The 23,784-nt window shown below is 37.0% G+C and overlaps 1 protein-coding gene and 1 long non-coding RNA gene across 2 annotated transcripts; one reads left to right on the top strand and one right to left on the bottom strand.

Annotated features, from left to right (window-relative positions):
- Positions 1-748: 748 nt before the first annotated feature.
- Positions 749-12,862, top strand: LOC106873912 (uncharacterized). Its single transcript, XM_089360015.1, has 2 exons — positions 749-971; positions 10,869-12,862. Exons 1-2 carry the CDS (start codon positions 923-925, stop codon positions 12,803-12,805), a joined length of 1,986 nt encoding a protein of 661 aa, XP_089216141.1. The 5' UTR covers positions 749-922; the 3' UTR covers positions 12,806-12,862.
- A 4,656-nt stretch (positions 12,863-17,518) lies between these two features.
- Positions 17,519-19,706, bottom strand: LOC149133334 (uncharacterized). Its single transcript, XR_016243671.1, has 2 exons — positions 19,373-19,706; positions 17,519-17,792 (listed from the first exon to the last, which is right to left on the bottom strand). It is a non-coding gene; the product is annotated as an uncharacterized LOC149133334 (long non-coding RNA).
- Positions 19,707-23,784: the final 4,078 nt, after the last annotated feature.

Genomic DNA, 23,784 nt, shown 5'->3' with positions numbered 1-23,784 from the left:
TTTGTATTTTTTCATAACTAACCCAATAATGGTTACTGTTTGAGTATGGTTAATTTGTGTGTTTATCTTTATTAAAAAACCTATCAAATAACGAGAAGCATTGTTATTCCTTTGTGCCAGTTCCAAAATTATCATTTAAAATCATTGAATAACTTGAAATGTGGAACACAAATTAAAGAATGCAGTTAACTGACTTAAGTCAAACGTGTTTTACAAGTAGTAACAGTTTAGTTATAGCATTTAAATTGTAGAGGATTCATAAAAGAAATACTTGGCCATTGAAAAAAATTTTAAATGCAATAAATTTTTGAAACTGACCTTTGTCAGAAGACAATTGTCTTGGCTTGTAATAATTAATTTAAGCAAAGAAACATGCTGTATCTGCTTTATGATCCAGTTATTGATTAACTTTTTCAGATATTTATGAGATTGTTGAAAATTTTACAAAAAGAATGAGTGGAAAACTATTTCAGAAACTAAAATGATACAGAGTGGTAAAGAGTATAAGTTATTATAAATTTTGATCTATGCTGATTATTACTATTATAATATTTAGTGATTTGGAGTGTAACCTATTAAGATTGCTTCTAATCTTTATTGAATGGATTCTGTTGTTTTAGCAATAAGAATTACCGAGATAGAATAATTGAATAAATAAGTACCTCTTTATTTCTCCTTAAATGTCAAGTAGTAATTTAGAAATAACAGGGACTAAATGAGCCTATTATTGACATATGTAACAAAAACAAGTATTTGGTGTCCCCATCTATTTGTAAGCTGTATCCTGAACTGATGTGTGTACTGAAAAGGTGGGTGGCTCTCATAGTAGTCATGTTGACAATATAAATGAAATTCAGAAAGTATTGGGTTAAACCTTGAGCTGGTGTTTTGGAAAGAACACATTTGTGAATATTATGCAATCATGAGGCATTTGTTGATTATATTTTATTCCTGGCATCTCCTATTTGGCAGTAAGTATATTTTCAAGAATTCTTCATTGTTGAAATTTACATGTATTTTATCTTAATATTTTCTTATGATAACAAATGACACATTTCTACATGAAACATTTTGTAGAATCCCTTCCTACTTTATTTTCTATTGACTGCCCTTTTTTTTTACCCTGAACACTCATCCGATATCCAGTATAAAAGGACTACCCAATGCCTTTGTTTCTCACTCACTATATTTGACCCTGCAAACATTGGACCTTCATCTCTATGACAGTGCATTCCTGTCTTACCCCTTCACTTCATATCAATTCTCTATTTCTCATTTAACTATGGTTTTATTATACTGTTGCTCTCCACCAGCACTCCTGTATGTTCTCACTAACCCATTTCTATTTTCCTTTATCTTCCCACCAAATTGAGATTCAACATTAACCACACCTCTGCACATATTCACCACGCCCTGTATTTCTCTCTAACCCCATCGCTAACCATCTCCACTCTACTTTCACACTCTCATAAATCTACCCTGTCACCAATTCTCTATTCTCTGTCCCTGTTCTCTCTTATATGCACTTTCTTCCATCTTGAAGTATGCCCTGACATATCACCATGCTCATAGCTATGCATCACCTCTATAGCATGGTATAAAATCACCTCCCTCAATTCTATATCTTGACTCATTTGTGGGGTCTTGTCTTGAAAGTTATTTGGCAATCTTACTTATGTTAGTTCCACAAAAAACAAAAAAAACAAGAAAAAAACAAACATCCAGTACATTTTGTGAAATGGTAGAGCATCTAGCATGTAGATACCACGTTAAAGCAGACATTGGAGGTTGATGCAGCCCTCTGGGTTGTTGGATTATGTTGAACAATCCAACTCATGCCTGCATGGAAAACAGATGTAACACTAAATGATGATGATTATGATATATATATATATATATTGTTGTACTTGGGGATGGTCATATTGCCAGTTTAGCCAATAAAAACACACGCACTGTATATTTGGTGTTAATTTTTTTTTTTTCAGCTTTATATTACATTAATCTTAATCTTAATCTTATTTCGGCCAGAGTTCTTTCGTCACACTTCTGTGACCTCATCAGTGGTCCTTTGTTTCCTTCTTTCTTATGTGTGTCTCACCTTGCTAACTATCAGCCATTTTGTATTTTGTATTCCTATTGTATGTGTCTATGCATGCGTGTCCTTCAATGTGTCTGTGTCTTTTGTAAGTGCATGTGTGTATGGGGAGTGTCTGTATCACCTATATTCTCTGTTAATACGTGTTCATTTGTATTAGTTTTTATTTATTTATATGTTCATGTGTGTGTGTGTGTGTGTGTTTTTTTTTTGTTTTTTTTTAATGTGTTTAATTAAATTTTGTTAACGTATGTAGTATTTAATTCCATTTGTTTATCTATGTATTGTATTATACTTTGTTCCTATTATTGGTTTATGGGTAACATGTTGTCACATGCTGTGGTTTGTTAGTGGCGTATGTTAGTGTTCCATTCTAGTTTCCTATTCAGGCTAGGTTTCCCTTCTATTATGTGTGTAGCTTCAGTAATTTGTCTAAGTGCTGCATCACTGCTATGTGTAGATAAGATTTTAATTTCTATGTTGTTGATTGAGCCTCTATGTTCTTGCTCAGCGTGCTGGTACAGAACTGATGAGTTCTTCCCTTCCTTAAGTTCCCTCCAATGTTCGTTTGCCCGCTCCCCTATACTCCTTGCTGTTTCGCCTACATATGTCGTTGTCTTATTTCTGCATCGTCCCTCTGTACATCTTATACTATAGACCACATTTCTGGTTTTGCAGTTCGTTTGTGGGCTAAATCTACATACGATACAGTTCCTATCAGTGCAAGGGGTTCTACTGAAAGGGTATGTTCTACTGATAAGGGATTTGATAGGGTTGCCTGGCCTTTCAACAACCTTAATTCTTAGCTTAAGTTTGTCTAGGGCCCTTCTAAAGCGGTATGCCAGTTCGCCTCTAGGGGTGGTGTCGACGAACATGACGCTTTGGTACTTGTGGCTATTGTACCATGAGCTTGCCTTCCCTATTTTCTTCTTAGTTCTTTCTATGGTGTTCCATGATTTGCTCCTATAGAGTGGGCAAATCCCATTCCTATCGTTGCGTTTGATTGTTTCAAACTTCTTCATAGCTCCTTTGTAAACCCTGATCCTTTCTTTATGGCTGTAACCCGAGAACTGCATGCGGTGGACGAAATGTTGTATATGTCTCTTTAATTCTGTAGGGTCGCACATGCAGGAGACATTTCGCATTACTCTGACGAGGTCTGCCATCAATATGTTGAATTTGGCATTGTCCGCAATAGCCGAGTTCCGGTGGGTCAAGTACTTGGAGGCCATAGGTTTTGTATAGTGTGAATGGAGGATTCTGGTTTTATTGTTCTTAGTTTCTAGCCAGAGTTCAGTATCTAATACAGGTAATCTATGGTTAGGGTGTTTAGTAGGGTAGTCTATCGTAACTCTAATACTCTGGTGGATGGAGTTAGCTATTTGCTGGATGCTCTCCATAGTCTTAGTTTCTATTTCTATTTCAGGGGTACTCTCTTGTGGGGGTGTCTTTACCACTAAGTTGATATCATCGACATATCGAGAGTACACATTCACGAGTATGGAGTTCTGTGTCAGGCGTTCCTTAAGCCTTCTGTCCCACCATACCATGAAAAGATTGGCCACATCACCGGCGATACTAACCCCGATGGCTGCCCCTCGTCCTGGGCGTATAATTTGTTGTTAAATTTAAAGGTGTGGCCTTTTAGGGTGACCTTTATACTAGCTCCTAGTGCATGTGCGATCATTTTCTTTACCTGGTGGATATTAGTGGGGGTCCGTATGGCTCTGGTCCATCCACTCCATCTCTCTATAGGGGTCTTCCTAGCCATAGAGGTAATTGTGGGTGGTCTACCTCTTAGACGTCTACTAGGGCAGAAATCTCTAAGGTCGTATCTATCTAGATATGCATCGTCATATGTCAATCTAAGTAGGAGGCCCAGTTCTTCTGTGTTGACTTTTTGGAACTCTACTTCGCTCTCATTGATCATTTCCACGCACTTTTCCAAAGTAACAACTAATCCTGTAGTGGGACCACCAACAAGACCAGTCTGTGGAGCGAATGTCGCTAGTAACTACAGGATCTCCTACTTCCTCTCAATGATCATACGCCCCATAATCCAGATGTCACCTGATGTCTGTGACAGCACGGAAGATCTCCTCAGCAGGATCAACGACTGCAACAACACTTGCAACCTGACAGGGTGTATAGTGGGTAGCATGGATGTGGTATCACTATACCCATCTATCGACGTGGACTTTGCAGTGGAAAAGTGCGTGGAAATGATCAACGAGAGCGAAGTAGAGTTCCAAAAAGTCAACACAGAAGAACTGGGCCTCCTACTTAGATTGACATATGACGATGCATATCTAGATAGATACGACCTTAGAGATTTCTGCCCTAGTAGACGTCTAAGAGGTAGACCACCCACAATTACCTCTATGGCTAGGAAGACCCCTATAGAGAGATGGAGTGGATGGACCAGAGCCATACGGACCCCCACTAATATCCACCAGGTAAAGAAAATGATCGCACATGCACTAGGAACTAGTATAAAGGTCACCCTAAAAGGCCACACCTTTAAATTTAACAACAAATTATACGCCCAGGACGAGGGGGTAGCCATCGGGGTTAGTATCGCCGGTGATGTGGCCAATCTTTTCATGGTATGGTGGGACAGAAGGCTTAAGGAACGCCTGACACAGAACTCCATACTCGTGAATGTGTACTCTCGATATGTCGATGATATCAACTTAGTGGTAAAGACACCCCCACAAGAGAGTACCCCTGAAATAGAAATAGAAACTAAGACTATGGAGAGCATCCAGCAAATAGCTAACTCCATCCACCAGAGTATTAGAGTTACGATAGACTACCCTACTAAACACCCTAACCATAGATTACCTGTATTAGATACTGAACTCTGGCTAGAAACTAAGAACAATAAAACCAGAATCCTCCATTCACACTATACAAAACCTATGGCCTCCAAGTACCTGACCCACCGGAACTCGGCTATTGCGGACAATGCCAAATTCAACATATTGATGGCAGACCTCGTCAGAGTAATGCGAAATGTCTCCTGCATGTGCGACCCTACAGAATTAAAGAGACATATACAACATTTCGTCCACCGCATGCAGTTCTCGGGTTACAGCCATAAAGAAAGGATCAGGGTTTACAAAGGAGCTATGAAGAAGTTTGAAACAATCAAACGCAACGATAGGAATGGGATTTGCCCACTCTATAGGAGCAAATCATGGAACACCATAGAAAGAACTAAGAAGAAAATAGGGAAGGCAAGCTCATGGTACAATAGCCACAAGTACCAAAGCGTCATGTTCGTCGACACCACCCCTAGAGGCGAACTGGCGTACCGCTTTAGAAGGGCCCTAGACAAACTTAAGCTAAGAATTAAGGTTGTTGAAAGGCCAGGCAACCCTATCAAATCCCTTATCAGTAGAACATACCCTTTCAGTAGAACCCCCTGCACTGATAGGAACTGTATCGTATGTAGATTTAGCCCACAAACGAACTGCAAAACCAGAAATGTGGTCTATAGTATAAGATGTACAGAGGGACGATGCAGAAATAAGACAACGACATATGTAGGCGAAACAGCAAGGAGTATAGGGGAGCGGGCAAACGAACATTGGAGGGAACTTAAGGAAGGGAAGAACTCATCAGTTCTGTACCAGCACGCTGAGCAAGAACATAGAGGCTCAATCAACAACATAGAAATTAAAATCTTATCTACACATAGCAGTGATGCAGCACTTAGACAAATTACTGAAGCTACACACATAATAGAAGGGAAACCTAGCCTGAATAGGAAACTAGAATGGAACACTAACATACGCCACTAACAAACCACAGCATGTGACAACATGTTACCCATAAACCAATAATAGGAACAAAGTATAATACAATACATAGATAAACAAATGGAATTAAATACTACATACGTTAACAAAATTTAATTAAACACATTAAAAAAAAACAAAAAAAAAACACACACACACACACACACATGAACATATAAATAAATAAAAACTAATACAAATGAACACGTATTAACAGAGAATATAGGTGATACAGACACTCCCCATACACACATGCACTTACAAAAGACACAGACACATTGAAGGACACGCATGCGTAGACACATACAATAGGAATACAAAATACAAAATGGCTGATAGTTAGCAAGGTGAGACACACATAAGAAAGAAGGAAACAAAGGACCACTGATGAGGTCACAGAAGTGTGACGAAAGAACTCTGGCCGAAATAAGATTAAGATTAAGATTAATGTAATATAAAGCTGAAAAAAAAAAAATTAACACCAAATATACAGTGCGTGTGTTTTTATTGGCTAAACTGGCAATATGACCATCCCCAAGTACAACAACATCTGTTTCAACACACGATTTCACATAAAAAATCTTCCAAAACAAATATATATATATATATATATATATATATATATATATATATTGTCAATGTATCATATATCAAAAAAAGAAGCACATTCTAAAGCATAGAGCAGTAATGTATTTATAAGTAATTAATTTTACATCTGGTCATAGATTGACCAATGGTTTTGCATTCACAAAAGTCTAAGCCTCATGAACATCTCGTCAAAGTATAAAGCCAAAGACAAGTGTAACACTTCACCACTGGGAGGTAGAAATCTGTTATAATCATTTGGTCAATTAGTCATTAAAGAATAAACAGTTTATGGTCAGTGAGGATGGGTTATCTCCTTTGACCAGTTTTTGGTGGGACAAAAGAGTGGGGAACAATAAAGGACCCTTACAATCCATAAGCAGTCCATGAGATATATCTTTTGTTTCCCCTCTTTTGGCCCACAATAAACAGGTCTAAGGGAGATAACCTGTCTTCACTGACTCTGAACTATTTATTCTTTGATGACTAATTGACTGAATGACCTAACGGATTTCTGCCTCCCTGAGGTGAAGATTTACATTTGTCTTTGGCTTTAAAGTCTGGTGAGAGGTTCACAAGGCTAAGGCCTTTGCGGATGCAAAACTATTGGTCACTCTATGACCAGACATAGAATAAACTACTTATATATATATATATATATATATATATATATATATATATATATTAGGATATCAAGAAGTGATGCAGTATGACTGTTTCAAGCGGCTCTATTTAATTAAATAATGGAATCATTAACATCATGATTTGGAGTCTTCCCCTACCCAGCCTCCTTTATAGACAGATACCCAATTTACTACTCCTAAAATCTTGACAATATTTATGACCATACCTAGCCATGAGCACACTGACTTCCACAGGTTCCCTCTACTGTTAGGGTATGACACTTTTTCACACAGCTGTCCTCATCCATACGCAACACATGACCATACCAGTGTAGTCGTCTCTCTTGCACACCACATCTGATGCTTATTATGTCCAACTTTTCTCTCAGGACGCTTACACTCTGTCATGTATTCACACTGACTTTACATGTGTAAAGTCAGTGTGCATACATGCTTCATTTCTTGCAAACTTACGCATGTCCTCAGCAGTCATGGCCCATGTTTTACTGTCATGTAGCATGGCTGTTAACACACATATGCCAATCAGTCTACTTTTGCTCTGATGAAGAAACCCTTTGTCACCAGCAGAGGTAGGAGCTCTCTGAACTTTGCCCAGGCTATTCTTGTTCTAGCAGCTACACTCTCAGTGCAGCCATCCCAGCTACTGACTTGGTCACCTAGGTAGCGGAAGCTATCAACTACTTACAGTTTTTCTCCTTGGAATGTGATGGAAGCTGTTTTCTGCACATTTTCAGTGTTTATTGCCTCTGAGCATTTGCCACACACAAAAACCATCTTCCCAGTTAACCTTCCTTAGATATTGCTGAACCTCTTATGTGTCCATAGCTTACACCATGTACATCTTATGGAGTTTCTACCTATGCCTTTTCTACAGATCGAACAGAGCCATCTACCTGAAGGGATTTGTGGTTTGTCTGCCTTCCTACTTATTAAGACTTCGGTTTTTGCTAGATTGACTCTAAGGCCCTTTGATTTTAGACCTTGCTCCCACACCTGAAACTTCTCTAGTTCTGATAGTGATTCAGCTATTAGAGCAAGGTTATCAGCATAGAGAAGCTCCCAGGGGCATCCTCTCTTGAATTCCTTTGTTATGCCTGGAGGACTATGATGAATAAGAGGGGGCTGAGGACTGATCCTTGGTGGACCTCTACCCCTACCCGGAATTCTTCACTGTTCTTGTTGCCAACCCTTACCTTACTGACAGCGTTCCTGTACATGGCTCATACAGCTCTCACTAACAACTCATCTATCCCTAGTTTCCGCAATTAGCACCAGACAAGGGATCAGGGGACCCTGTCGAAGGCTTTCTCCATGTCAATGAAAGCCAGGTACAGAGGTTTATCTTTGGCTAGGTATTTCTCTTGCAGCTGTTTTACCAGAAATATAGCATCAGTGGTGCTTTTCCCTGGCATGAACCCAAACTGTATCTCCTCTAGACTGACTCTCTCCCTAATTATTTGGGCTATGACCCTCTCCGTGATCTTCATTACCTAATCCAACAACTCGATACCTCTGTAATTATTTGTATCTAAAGCGTCAGCTTTACCTTTGTAGCAGTTGACTATAGTGCTGCTACACCAGTCATTGGGTATGACTCCTTCATGTATCACCTGATTGACTATACGGACAACTAGACTATAGCCAACACTGCCAGATATTTTAAGCATCTTTGTGGTGATTCCTGATGGGCCGGGAGCTTTCCCTGTCTTCATACCCTTAATTGCTTTAACTACTAAGGTACTGTCAATTCGGATAGCTTAGTATTCTGGTAACTACTAAGGTACTGTCAATTCGGATAGCTCTCTCTGTTGGGTCAACATTCGGCAGACTCTCTTTCTCTCATTCATTCTCTTCATTTAGCAAACTTTCATAGTGGTGTCTCCAAGTCTCTCTCCTTGCAGCCTCATTAAATACAAGTGAGCCATCATCCATGCGGACACATTTCTCTCCTATGACATCACAATTCTCTCTCACACAGTCTTGCAACATGAAACTCCTCAAGTCTTTGGTCCTCACAATGCAGAACATTGGCAAATTTTTTCTTATCTGCTTCCTCTCCGGCTAAGCGAACCTGTCTCCTAGCTTCCCTTTTGGGAATCTGATACAATTCCCTGCTACCATCGTTCTTCCAGTCCTTCCATGCCTATTTCTCCTCCCTAATGGCCCTGTCAACTATATTGCTCCACCACCCCGTTACCTTGGGTCGAGAGGGGACTTTGCGCCATCCAAATATCTGGTCAGTAGCCCTCAACAGGTTGTCCTGTAGAAACCTCTAGCTGTCTTCCACATCAAATGATACTATATTCCCCTCTGTTTTGTCAAAAGCTTCAAGTAATACATCTCTAAATTTCTGCCCATTCACAGGACACTTAAGCTTCCAGACCCTTCTTCCCCATGCTGGCCATCTTCTGGGCATCCATTTAGCCCTGATCCTGAAGCCACTAACTACTAATCTATGTTGTGGGGTGCATTCTTCACTTGGGAAGGTTTTGGCATTTATAAGTAGCCATCTTTCCTGTTTCCTGGCGAGGATGTAATCAATTTGACTAGTGTGTTCACCAGATCGGTAGGTGAATAGGTGGCTGGCAGGTTTCCTGAAGTTAGTATTACAAACCATAAGATCATTTGCATCGCAGAACTCCGGAAGCCTGGTTCCCTCCTCATTGCAGGAACTAAAACCATCTTTATAGCAAATATTTGTAATGCGTTTAGAATTGTTAACTTGTCTTGTATTCATTCTTTTGAAATAATTGTGAAACAATTTGTTTCTGATGTATTTGTTCATTGAAATAAATTAATTATATAAAAATCAATGGAAATTATGAGATACAAAAGAGAAGGATATTCTTAGAGAATGGATTAAAGCTTCAATGATATTTAAAAGTTTGAAAATATGAATGTGAAATCCATATACAACAAATTGCACATTATTGAGGTCAGTAATGCTCTCTATCTCTGTCTGTCTGTCTCTGTTCCCCGCCTCTCTTTTTCTGAAGGTTGTCAGATAAACTTCGAAAGGCAAAATTATGAACTCAAATATATTAAGAAAAAAAAGCAAAGCTATTATTAAAAAAACATCAGTCATCACCTCCTATCCATCAACAGTTGATCTTTTTCCTATTGCAGATTATTTAGTCAAAAAAAAAAGAATTATGTTATACAATATAATGTTTGGTACGAAGCAGAATTTATATGAATATTGAAATAAAGCATAAATGTCATTTTGTTTTGAATTCCCGATATTGGTTGTTGTTTTACTAAAAGGATCCCCACATCCATTCACTTAAAAATTACTCCATCTAACAAATCACCTCCCTATTTCACCAAACATTAAATTAACTGCAGAAACCCATTGAATTTCTATTTGGATGAATTTCTTGATACTGATGTATTTCTTCAATGAGCTATATATTTTAAATTATAAGTTCATATTTGTATTAATGTGAATTGTTAATTAATTCAGTTTTTTAAAAATAAATATAGGCCTCTCCCGGATGTTTATTTACTATGTATTAATGTATTGTCAAAAATTAAGTCTCCGTCTTCAAGAAAAAATCCTAATGTTTCTGTTATTAATAATTGCAATGTTTTCATTTTTTAGGTTTGTTGGTAATAAGTCATTGAATCACTTGAAGAAACATATGAAGTAGCAATGTTGGAGTTGCATTTAAAAACAAAAACATAACATTGAATATAACCTGAGTTTCTGTTATTAATAATTGCAATGTTTTCATTTTTTAGGTTTGTTACTGATAAAGACATCTGATGCAGCTTATCGTGTTGATGCTCATGAAAGAGCAAGGAGGATGATTTATCATCCCTCAGCTCCGTTTCAGCGGCGTCATTTAGATAAAGCTGAAGTAACAGTCAGAGATCTTCTTGGTTTGAAAGAGTATGAAGAAGTTGAAGAGTCAAACCGTATCAAAACAGCTGAAGGCACAGAAGTTTTACGCTTACAAGAGAAGTTCTTAGGTGTCCCTGTTTTTGATGCTTCATTAACTGTTACAGAAGATAAAGATGGACATTTGACTGGTGATGCAACAGGAACATTTATTCAAGGAATTGAAGATGAAATTACAAATGTAAAACCAAAACTTTCAAAATCAGATGTCTTTGATATTGCTTTTAAAGCAGAGGGAGACGAGATTTATGCAAATAGTATCCAGCCAGAATATGAAATTATGATTTTCATGGATGAAAAGGACAAACCTCGATTAGCATACTATATTAATTATCGAATAGAAAATAAGGAAGTTATCAAACGGCCTACATTTGTCATTGATGGTAACACTGGAGAAATACTGTTGAAATATAACAATTTAGATACCATTTCCAGAGTACTGACTGGTTCCGGCGGTAATGAAAAATCAGGAATATACAAATTTAGTGACAAAAAATTCAAAGCTTTTGTAACTCAAATTGGTGAAATGTGTTTCCTTGAAAATAATTATGTAAAGGTTATGGACATGCAAAACAGTTATGATGAAGTCTCTAATAATACAGATCCTATGTCTTATGTTTGTGACGTTGGTTTTAATGATAGTGCCAATGGAGCTATATCTCCTGCACTTGATGCTTTCTATTATGGCAGTATGGCGTCTCAGATGTTTCAGGAATGGTATAATATTTCAATACTAAATAAACAAGCTATATTGCGTGTTCATTATGGAAAATATTATGAAGATGCATTTTGGGATGGGGAATATTGCACATTTGGTGATGGCCATACACGCATTTATCCTTTAACAGATGCTGATATTGTTGGGCATGAACTTGCGCATGGCTTCACAGAACAACACTCTGGATTGCTTTACTTTAATGAGTCTGGATCTATCAATGAAGCTTTTTCTGATATAACAGGAGAAGTCACTGAAGCTTATATAGATAAAAATGATTGGTTAATTGGCTTCAACATCATGAAAGTTGATAAAGCATTGAGATCTTTGGCAAACCCGTCCTTAGACAAAGTGTCTATAAGTCGTGTAGATAAATTCAATCAAGAAATGGATCCTCATCATGGAAGTGGGATTTATAATTTTATTTTTTACTACATTGTACACAATTTAAAAATGGATATCAAGGAAGCTTACCAAGTTTTCCTTATTGCCAATAAAATATATTGGCATCCTCATTCAGATTTCACTTCTGGGGCTTGTGATGTGTTGAAGGTTGCCTACGATCTTGGGAAAGATCTAACCCCCTTTATTAAATCCTATGGGCTTGTGGGAATTAAACCATGCAATGTAGAGAAACATATTCGAGGATTGCCATTTAACAAAACAGTCTCAGGTATTACAGTGTCAGAGAAAGCAAACCCAGTCTTTGATTTTGTTTATCCAAGCTGGGCTGGGAATATTACAATTACTGCCACTAGTATGTGTGGCGAAGTTCATATTAAGGTATCAAAGAGCAATATGCTAACAGAGGGGGATGGTTCAGACCCAGTTACATTGTTAGCTGAAGGCACATCAGAACTGAATTTGGGAAAGCCAGATGGACATAATTTCTTTGTCAAATTATCTCCAGAATCTACTGAAAATTTAGAGAATGTTAGCATACGTGTTACTTATGGCTGTGATCCATATTTTATTGGAGAGTCAGATATGGAAAATATGGTTCACACATGGATGTGTGATGAGTATTATAATGAATATTATGATGAGTATTATGAGCATTAGAAATATAACTAGATATTTATATACTGGTTTCAATAATAAATGATATTTTCTTTAATTTACAATTTAATCAATAATTGCTTAATAATTGTTTGCATTTGCAAATAATTATAATTTTAATTTTTTGTGAAAACACAAATGGAAAATAAGCATAATTTGAATCTTAATTATTTCCAAATACTCTCCTTTTACAAATTCTTATTTTAATAATTATTGCAAATTCTTTCAAGATTCACTAAATCGGTCAGTTGATGGATTTTGTGGAACAATTCTTAAAAGAGTTTTCTTTCTTCTGAGTTTTTTCTTTCTACATTTGTAATGCTTGCAGGCTTTTACAAATCTCTCTCTCACTCTCTCCTTATGTATGTGTGTGTGTCTATTCATATACATACATACACACACACACACATATACATACATATGTACATACATGCATGCATACATTCATAGTCACATACATACATACACACACACACATACACACACACACACACACACATACATACATAAACTGGGATTTTCAGAAAGAGAAATCTACCAGCTAATTCATACGTTTGGAATGGTAAAATATGCAAGACTCTTCTCTAAATATAAATTTTTCTTTGTTAACTACATCTCAAAAATGAAGCCTTGTATCTTCATTGGAAACCAGCTCCCTCCTCAGGTGAAAATTTATAATTATTAAAAGAATAAAAGAGACACACATACATACCTACATACATACATATGTATAAATTCAAATTACGATGAATGTAAAGACATCTAAGACTAATACATATGTATGTATATATATATATATGTATGTATATATATATATATATATATATATACAAGGTTCATTCAAAATGTATCTGACTTTATTTTCTCCATTTCCCGTCGCTGAAGTGAGGCCATCCTCTGAGCTGGCTGTTTGATAGAGCGATGATCTCCCGTGTCGATATGGTGCTCCACCAGGTCCATGCAACAAAGGTCTAGATCTTCTGCAGATTCCGACTTAAGACCAGTGGTAGAGTAGCTGCAGCAGAAAGCAGCGAGACCATCTTGGGAAGAGGTATTGAGGTCCAACCCTGAAACTAAGAGCTATTGGAGCCAGTGGGACCTTCTTTGTCTGAACGATGGGCTGCTTGAGAGGCGATGGGAGACACCTGATGGCCTTAATAAGTATTGGCAGTTGGTTATACGCAAGAAGATGAGACCTGAGCTGCTGGAAGAAGCACATAACCAAATTACAAGTGGACATTTGGGGGTAAAGGAAACAATGAATCGGCTGCGGCACAGATTCTATTAGACGGGCATGCGTCAGGACGTCCAGGAATGGTGTTGATCTTGTGATGTATGCTGGTGTGATCAAACTGCTGGTACGATTGGCACAATTGTACCAGCAGTTTGATCCTGGTTTCCCAATACAAAGGAAAATTTTGCAGTGGTTACATCAGAAAATAGACTTTGACAGTTTTGGCAAGTCCTTATATTAAGCATTAGGATTTGCACTCTTAGCCCGCCATGTACACAACACAACGATTGTTTGTAGTTGCATGTTCAACTTGTTCCACCTTGTGCAATCTAACATCAATCAAACGATCCTCTGCAGTTGCTGGATGATCATGTCCCACTTGGGTACTGACCCTCACATCACCGATTAGTTCATGACAAAGCTTATCCAAGAAAGCAAGGAATGTTAAGGTTCTTTTGTTAGGCTGGACATGGGACTTATAAAATCCCTGAAAAACATAGGCATTATATGATGTCCACATAAAGAAGTTCATCACTAATCAGCGAGGCCGTTTGTAACGGCGTCGACACTTTTGCAGGTGTGTCATTTGATCGTTTTTGTCTGTTCCTCCCATGAAGTTATTGTAACTCTTCACTGCCATGGGACAGGGGACAGGTACCTTTCTGTGTTCATTACGCTCATACCTAGTGACTGAGGCCATAGGTGAATCCACATAAATTGACGAAACAAAAAATATGGGGTGTTTGCCCATCCATACCATCGCTGCAACGTTCCCATTGAACAGAACCACTGATGCCCCTTTTTAAATTTGCATGTTAGTTTTTGTGAGACACTTTGGGGAAAGACCTGTCGATCAAAGCTGTCTTCAAGCCCCAACGGAAGGGTTTGTCTTTGATGTATTGCTTTATGAATAAGGCGTCTTTGGTCAGAATCATGCCTTCATCTAAAGATAGCTCGCATTCAGGTACAAAATGTTTTTGAATCCTTAGCAAGATATAATCAATAATTGGCCGTGACTTATATATTTTGTCTTTCTTATTTACCTTAGGATCATCCTCAGCAACGCAGTGTAACATTGACCATATAGCTAAAAACCTGTCCCTTACCATGACCTACCCAAATCCTGGAGTTGTGGAATATCCTTTGGGCCTGTGGAGTGGTTTGGTGTCAAAAGTTGCCTTTTGTTCGCCAGTGCTGTACATACCTATCCTCATGAACTAACATCTCTATGACAATTCTACAGCCAAAGAAGGCCTTCGTTTCTTTTACTGTCGCGTCATATCATTTTTTGCAGCATAATTATTAGATTTAGCAGCTTTGACACATGCGGAATTCTTATTATTTTCTCTAACCAAAATGTCCCAGAACAGGGAAAGGAAATCCAGGGGGCCACTTTCTCCATTTCTATGAGGTGGAATATCCTTTGGGTCTGTGGGGTGGTTTGGTTTTGGACTAAACTGTCTTGCTGCAAAACCAGCCGTATCTCGTATCCAGGGAGCAGGAATATTCATGTTTACTACTGCCGTCAAGCCTCTGCCCCCACTCCGGCCCCCGCTCCTATTAGCCTGCGGCATTTGGGCATGCACTGCAGCATTGTCTACACTATGTACAAGTTCACCTTGATCACTGTCGGAATCACTGGGTGGTTCTTCGCTAGTTTCTTGCCCAAAATCACATTTGTTACTGTAATCAGACTCATCTATATCGTCTTCATCATTACTCAATCTGAGCTAGTGCTTCTTCAGCACTGACACGTTTTGAAGACATTCTCGGCAAAATTCAAGCACGAAATAAGGAATCCACGATAGAATATGTATGCCGAAGATCCGAAATAACACGCTCACTGATTGGTTGCTAAGTGGCTCAAGTAGTTATGTTTTTTTATAGCGTGGAACAAAATGAAAACAGTATGTTTTTTTATATAGAAAAATCCAATGGGTAGAGTTCCATTTTTTCAGTTGTTTCTTCTTCCTACTTGTGGAGAGTCGCTCAAACTTTCTTGAAAAGGAGCGGGGTACACCAGAGTAAGCACATAAATGTGAAACAAAGTGGGGAAAAACGGCATTTCGGGTTCTAAGGGTTAAGTATTACAGGTAGATGATTAGATTCTTTGTTGATATAATATAGTTTTCATTAGGCTTACGGTAAGGCTTAAATTTATCTAATTGTAAATCTACGTTAATATCAAAAAGTATACATTTTTAGGTTAGTTCCTCTCGTTATTCGTAAGCCCATTCTTTGGAAGAAAGTAATGGGATTCTTCCTGAGTCTGTCTTACTCATGGCCGTTCATATTACGGGTGACTGTGAGACCGTCATCCCTGTATAATCCTGCATCTATAAAAGGGAATTCCAGATGCAGATTGTGTAAAATATATGCTCCTATAAGCATACATAGTTCCGCCCTGTCGTACGCACCCATCGGCACATCAAATAAAGGCAATAAAGAGTCCTCGTTCTTTTTAACCCAGGTGGAATTGCCATAAAAAAAGGAGGGATTTCCTGGCATGCTTGATAATATCTATATCTGAACTGTCGATGCTAACGTATTGTTTGGCGAAATCTAATGCCTTAAGAAGTAGAGGCGTGGATATTAACGGATAAAAGTCAATAATATCGAACTGTGTAAATTTGCAGTTACTTTTATGGCTAATGCCATAATCTATAATGAACTTACCATTGCCCCAAATCCATAAATCTAATTCCCTATCTAACTTGTTTAGAATAGAATCTAAGATATTCTTGCTAATAACAGCTAATTCTGTTTTTGCTGGGTTAATTAGTCGACATTTAGGATTTCTACCAAAGTTGGCTTAGTGGTCCTTAAGGGTAATTAATAAAGGGTTGACACGAAGGAAGGTATTCTATCCTATCAGTAACTCTAAAAAAGGTAGCGATCCTTCTTGCTTCGTTATTCACTTCTTTATATAAATGTTAACATTTTAACAAGTGTCTGTAATGCTATTAGAAAGAAGTCGTTTGCGTTTGTAAAGATCTTTTTCAGCCGCTTATAGTTTTTTTTGTTTTGTCGGATTTCACGAAAATTGTATCTGAATTCTTTATGCTTCTAATTTTTTCGTTCATAATTATCTGGAACGAATTGCTGATTTTACGAAATCTTATCCTAATGAGTTCGAAAAGGCCTTTTTCAAAAAGTTCTAATTCTGAGATAGGTGGTGAGCTTTTAGTAGATTTAAGTCCGTATCTGTTTACGTTATTCTGTTGCTCTTTCATATCAAAGAAATGTGTCTGCTATCTCATTCTTCGGATAAAGTCCCTTGTTTTCTCAATTAGGCTTTTGAGGTATTGCTTCTGCGTCGGAATAGGTATGTTTTTTTTTTATAGAAAAATCCAATGGGTAGAGTTCCATTTTTTTTAGCTGTTTCTTCTTCCTACTTGAAAAGGAGCGGGGTACACCAGAGTAAGTACATAAATGTGAAATGAAGTGAGGAAAAAATGGTACTTCAATACCGGAAGTAGAGTAATATGCTTTATTATCAAAGCTGCAAAAAACATCATAAAAATATCACAAAAAACTGCTACTCAGAATTTCACATTCCCGTTTGTCGGGCAGTTGTGATTCAAAATGAAATAAAAATTTAGATTATACGTATATTATGATATAATTCACATTGACACATACACATTTGAACGGTTTTTCAAAAGCATTGTAACTGGGACAGTGAGTAGAAAATAAAAATAAAATAAAAAAGGTATAAATGAAGCGCCATATTGTGTTGTATAAAATCGAGGAAACCTGGAATCAAAAAGAAATTTCTAGGTTAAAAAGAAATCGTGCATGTTCAGAGTAAATGAATTAATTGTAAATTAATTCATTGTTAATTAATTGTAAATAAGTAATTAATATAAGTCTGCTTTAAAAAATTAACCCATGGGAAAGCTCGTAGATATTGATAAAAACAGAAGCAGGTTTATTTCTCAAACGCGTGATAATGCTATAAATAACGTGATCAGGATAAATTATCCATATATTGCAGAAAAATACGTTACGAGCCAGTCATGAGACTCGAACTCACATCTCTGTGATTACGCGTCAAGTGTTTTAAAACACCTTATGTAGCTTGGGGTGCCGGTGTTTTTTCTTTCCCTCCCCGCTGTCCTCAGCGCTTGACATTTTTATAGAGAACACATTTCTCGTCACCAGTCACCATTCGGTGCAAAAGAGGTTCATTCGTGAGATGTGACAGCAAAGAAGAGCACGCATTCGCTCTGCGCGCGATTAGACTCGGAAAGCTTGTGAGGAACCCATTAAACCAATTGCTGACTTTTCCGATGGCATGCAGGTGTCGATTAATGGTTGAATGACCAAATCCAAGCTTCTCTACTAGTTCCTCAACAGTTACGATGGAATTTTGTTCTACCAGACTTTGCAGGGCGTCCTCGTCGAGCTCTACAAAATCTTCCAGAACGAGGTTTGTCTTCTAGGCTGTAGTTTCCTGCTCAGAATTTCTGGAACCACCATTGACACTGGCTTACACTTATTGTCTGATCCCCATATACTGCATTAATATTCCTCGCACTTTCCGTTGCGTTGTTGCTTTTATTGAACTCATAAAGCAAAATATGCCGAATCTGCTCCTTTGTCACTTCCATTATAGCTTTGAAAAAATAACTGTTAAAATCAAACCACACTCTTCAAAACTTGCACTAAGAATAAGGATAAGATACAATTACTACCTGCTTTTATAGCAAGTTGATGCAGGTAGTTTATCCCTCCCCTCCGACTTTTAGTTCATGCAATGGAAAAACTGCATTATTTATGGGATAACCCAATATGTATGTGTGTATGTGCGTGTTTGTGTATGTATGTATGTATGCATATACCTAAGTATGTATACATATCACATTGACACATGGATGTAGTGGAGAACCTACAAAAATTTCTAAGATTACTAATCACGTGATCTTCCTCTACAACATCTAACATAATTCAGACAGCCTTGATTATTGGGGATTGTAACTAAGGTGCCAAATATATTGTCATTTGAAATCAATGAAAGGACATCGCACAAAATTACAAAAAATTCTAAACTTGACCACGTGATCATAATCAAGAAACAGATAAACATAGACCTGGAGTAGATTTATGTGTATCTGTTCTAACGCTGCGAAGGGTACAGTGTATTTGAAACCTTGCCTTCGTTTTGGTGCACGGACCTAATTTATCAGACAGAACTTCAGATGTTTTATGGTTGAACTGTCTTGAATTCTTATGCAGTTTACATTAATTTAATCACATTGATATGTTGTTAAGATAGGCTCAAAGGCAAAATTATAAATTTCAAAATTATTTACACCATGTAAATATATTCTTACCTGCATCTGTATTGTTTTCATATTTGGGATTTTTTAAAAAGTGACCAGAACTGAGAAAGGAGTTAACAATGTTAAAATATAGAAACAAAAATAGATGTCACAAAGAATGAGAGAGAGAGAGTTGCTGTAAGTCACATTAAAGAAAGGATTACAAAAGTTCCGTTTTTATGAAAATAATAGACTACCGTGACCCGCTGGATCACCTAGAAAGTCTGAGTTTCTCAGCAACGGAGTTTTGTTTCGTAAAGTTTTCTCTTTTCCAGGTTATTTTGCATGCTTTCAACGAATGTGACACCGAAACTATGCGTAAATGGTTTCTTTCCCCGGAAAAGGAAAGATTTGGCTGCTATTTCTTGCACGCCCTGTTACCACGTAACAGGTATTTCGGGTCCTTTATCGCAAATAGCTGTTACGTGGTAGCAGGGTGTGCTAGAAACAGCAGCCAAATCTTTGGAGCTGAGTTGAATGCACTCGAAAACAACCTATGGAAAATAATTATTTCATATCGAGGTTACGAACGGGTCTTTTACGAAATATTTATCGTATTTTTAAAGTCATTTTCACTTCAAAATATTTTTTAAATATGCCAAAAAAAAAAACTTTTGTAGTGGTATTCACTTGAAAATAATTAAAAAAAAAAAAAAAGAACATTAAAATATTGTCTGTCTAAAGAAAGCTACAATATAAATACTTACTTTTTGAAATTACATTCATTTAAAAATATTTCTAAATGATTAAAATACTGTGTACGTCAAAAAGTCGACGTTTTTTCTTAGAGAGTGATAGAGAGAGAGAGCGCGCGCGAAGACTGTGTATGTATATGTCACAGATAGCGTATGTGTGTTTGTGTTGATTCACACGCTATGACATTCATTATATGGGTGCGTATTCTGCATGTGTGTATGCGTGTTGACGTCACGGAAACCATGTTTTTTTTTTCGTAAAGAAATAACTAACAAAATTTGTGTTTAATCGTTTTCATTAATAAACAGAGGTACAAATATCACAAAAATTTGTACTGAACTGCCAAGTAAGTATCAAAATAAATATGAAAAAAATTAAGATAAACTATACTATTTCTGAGATATTTCGGGTACAAACAAACATCTAGAGTTTTAGTATTATTAAGATATTAAAATTAGAGTTTTAAACATTTTATTATTCATTCTAGACTTAATAGAATCTTTGGTGAAGTAAATGATGCATAAAAGTTTCTATTAATCTTAATTTTCTTGATCCTTAGTAATTAGATTCTATTTTCATCTAGAATTCTTTATAGGAATATTACAACTGCCCAGTGATGGTTATTGTTTGAAGTATGGTTAATTTGTGTGTTTATCTCTATAATTAAGAAGCATTGTTATCCCTTTGTGCCAATTCCAAAATTTTCATTTAAAATCATTGTATAACTTTAAAAATGTGGAACACAAGTTAGAGGTTGCAGTTAACTGAATTAAGTCAAATACATGTCTAACAAGTAGTAACAGTTTAGTTATAATATTTAAATTGTAGAGGATTCGTAAAAGAAATACGTGGCCACTGAAAAAAATTTTTAATGTAATACATTTTTGAAACTGCCCTGTGTCATAAGGCAATTGTCCTGGCTCATTGTAATTAATTTAAGCAAAGAAATATGCTGTTTTCGTTATATGGTTGATCAGATGGATAGTTTGACTTAGTTTTCAATTTTTCAGACATTTATGAGATTGGAGAGAATTTTATGGAAAGAATATGTGGAAGATTATTTAAGAAACTAAAAGGAAAAGAATATAAATTATTATTAATTTTAATCTATACCGATTATTACTATTATAGTATTTAGTCATTTGGAGTGTAATTTGTTAAGATTGCTTCTAATCTTTATTGAATGGATTCTGTAGCTTTAGCAATAAGAATGAACAAGAAAGAATAATTAAATAACAAATACCTCGTTATTTCACCTTAAATGTCAGGTGGCAAATTAGAAATAATAGGGATTAAACCTATTATCAATATATGTGACAAAAACAATTTGGCGTCCCCTTCTGTTTGTAAGCTGTACTCTGAACTGACGCCGGTACTGAGAGAGTGGGTGTCCCACGTAATAGTTTTGCTGATAATATAAATAAGGGCAAGAAAAGACCAGTTTAAACCTTGAGCTGGTTTTTGGAAAGAGCATAATATTTGTGAATATTTTGCAATCATGAGGAATTTGTTGGTTATATTTTGTTCCTGGCATCTCCTATTTGGCAGTAAGCATATTTTCAAGAATTTATCATTGCTTAAATTTACATGTATTTTGTCTTTATGTTTTCTTATGATGAAAAATGACACATTTTCTACATGAAACATTTTATAGAATCCATTCTGGCATGGGTTAGATCGTTTGACCAAGGCTGGTGATCAAGTTTGTTTTGGCATGGTTTCTATGGCTGTATGCCCCTTCTTATACTAACTACTGTACAATGTGTATTGGGTGCTCTTACACGGCACTGGCTCGAGTGCAGCCATTTGGCACCAGTATGTGTGATTTTTATGTAGCGCTCGCACCCACTAGCTTGCAAGATTATGAACACCCAGCTGAAGAGGATTGCAGGGAACATACTTGTAGGAAAAGACGACTGCTTATTTACTTGGCTTAATATGTCTTCTCAAGCACAGCGAACTGCTAGAAGTCTTGGGTTCCCTGCCATCCCCTCTGCGAAGCCAAACATTTGAAGATCCTGTTTCACTACTCCGTCTCATGTCTTCCTGGGTCAACCTTTTCCACGCATTCCCTCCATAATTAGAGCTCGGCAGTTTTTGATGCAACTGTCTTCATTCATACGCATTACATGACTGCACCAGCACAGTTTTCTTTCTTGCACACTACATGAAATGCCTCATATACCGAGTTTTTCTCCCAAATCACTTACACCCTGTTGTATATGCACATTGACATTACCCATCCAGCGGAGCATACTTGCTTCATTTCTTTCAAGTCTTCACATGTTCTTAGAAGTCACAGCCCATGTTTCACTGCCATGCGGCGTACCTGTTCGTACACAGACATCATACAGTCTGCCTTTCACTCTGAGGGAGAAGCCTTTCATTGCTAACAGAGGTAGTAGTTCTCTGAACTTTGCCCAGCCCATTCTGATTCTAGCGGCTATGCTTTCGGAACAACTCCCTCCACAGCTAAATTGGTCACCTAAGTGACGGAAACTGTCTACTACTTCTAAGTATCGTCCCTGACATTTGAGAGAGTTTATATTTTATACATTCCAGTGAAACCTCTGCACCTTTTGTGTGTCGATAGCTCGCACTAAGTACACCGTACGGAGTTTCTCCCAACACCTTTTCTACATATCAAGCAGGGCCATCTCCCTAAAAGGAGCTGTGACTTGTCTGTTTTTTCTTTTACATAGGACTTTGGTCTTCGCTAAATTAACTCTAAGGACCTTTGATTCCAGACCTTGCTCCAATACCTGAAATTTCTATATGTATAAATATAAATATAAATACACGCATGCACGCACGCACACACACATACACACACACATAATTTAGAGTAGGAAGGACCACTATTAAATAACTCAATGAAGAATGTAATTCACACCCTCTAGAAAATAAAAATATCATAAAATCTTATTCTAAAAATCAATAAAGTACATAAAAGAATAATTAGTAAATGGCATAAGAATGACTACGCACGTTTCGTGACTATATTTTCAAATAGATAACTAATAAAACCATTTCGATTAATAATTCGATTAATAATCACATCGATCTACAATTAAATCTATTCAAAAATATAGTCATTCGTCAGGTCTAAAATAAAATTAAAAAAATAATAATAATAAAATCAATTTACGTATTGTAACTTACAATAAATATCAAATAAATATATAAATAAATACTTGTTTTAACAATAAGTAAATAAATGATTGAAAAAACCCGTATAATTTTTGAACGCAGGATAGCTGTGAGAAGAGCCTAGAAAGTTGGGTAATTACTATTAGAAGACGAGGAGAAAAAAAGTTAACAAGTACTCGAAACTTGCACCTTATTCACAGATTACAAACACTCTGTACCACGAAGCCAATATATACATAAACAAGTAGAATGAGTGACTTCAACAGTGACACACTCGTGCGCACGCATAGATACACATACACACAAATGAAAGGCAATGAATGTGTGTATGTGTATGTGTGTGTGTTATTTCTTTACTACCCACAAGGGGCTACACACAGAGGGGACAAACAAGGACAGACAAACGGATCAAGTCGATTATATCGACCCCAGTGCGTAACTGGTACTTATTTCATCGACCCCGAAAGGATGAAAAGCAAAGTCGACCTCGGCGGAATTTGAACTCAGAACGTAGCGGCAGACGAAATACCTATTTCTTTACTGCCCACAAGGGGCTACACACAGAGGGGACAAACAAG

Source organism: Octopus bimaculoides, chromosome 11 (assembly GCF_046866305.1).
Source record: "Octopus bimaculoides isolate indiv1 chromosome 11, ASM4686630v1, whole genome shotgun sequence".
NCBI classification, from domain to species: Eukaryota; Metazoa; Mollusca; class Cephalopoda; order Octopoda; family Octopodidae; genus Octopus; species Octopus bimaculoides.
The sequence above is the reverse complement of the archived record's forward strand: the minus strand, read 5'-3'. Positions and strand labels throughout refer to the sequence as shown.

What these genes read in the sequence shown, in the direction of transcription:
- LOC106873912 (XM_089360015.1), top strand. Translation starts at nt 923, where the DNA reads ATGAGGCATTTGTTGATTATATTTTATTCCTGGCATCTCCTATTTGGC. An exon ending in CTGGCATCTCCTATTTGGCA is followed by an intron (nt 972 to 10,868) that starts GTAAGTATATTT and finishes TTCATTTTTTAG; the next exon opens with GTTTGTTACTGATAAAGACA.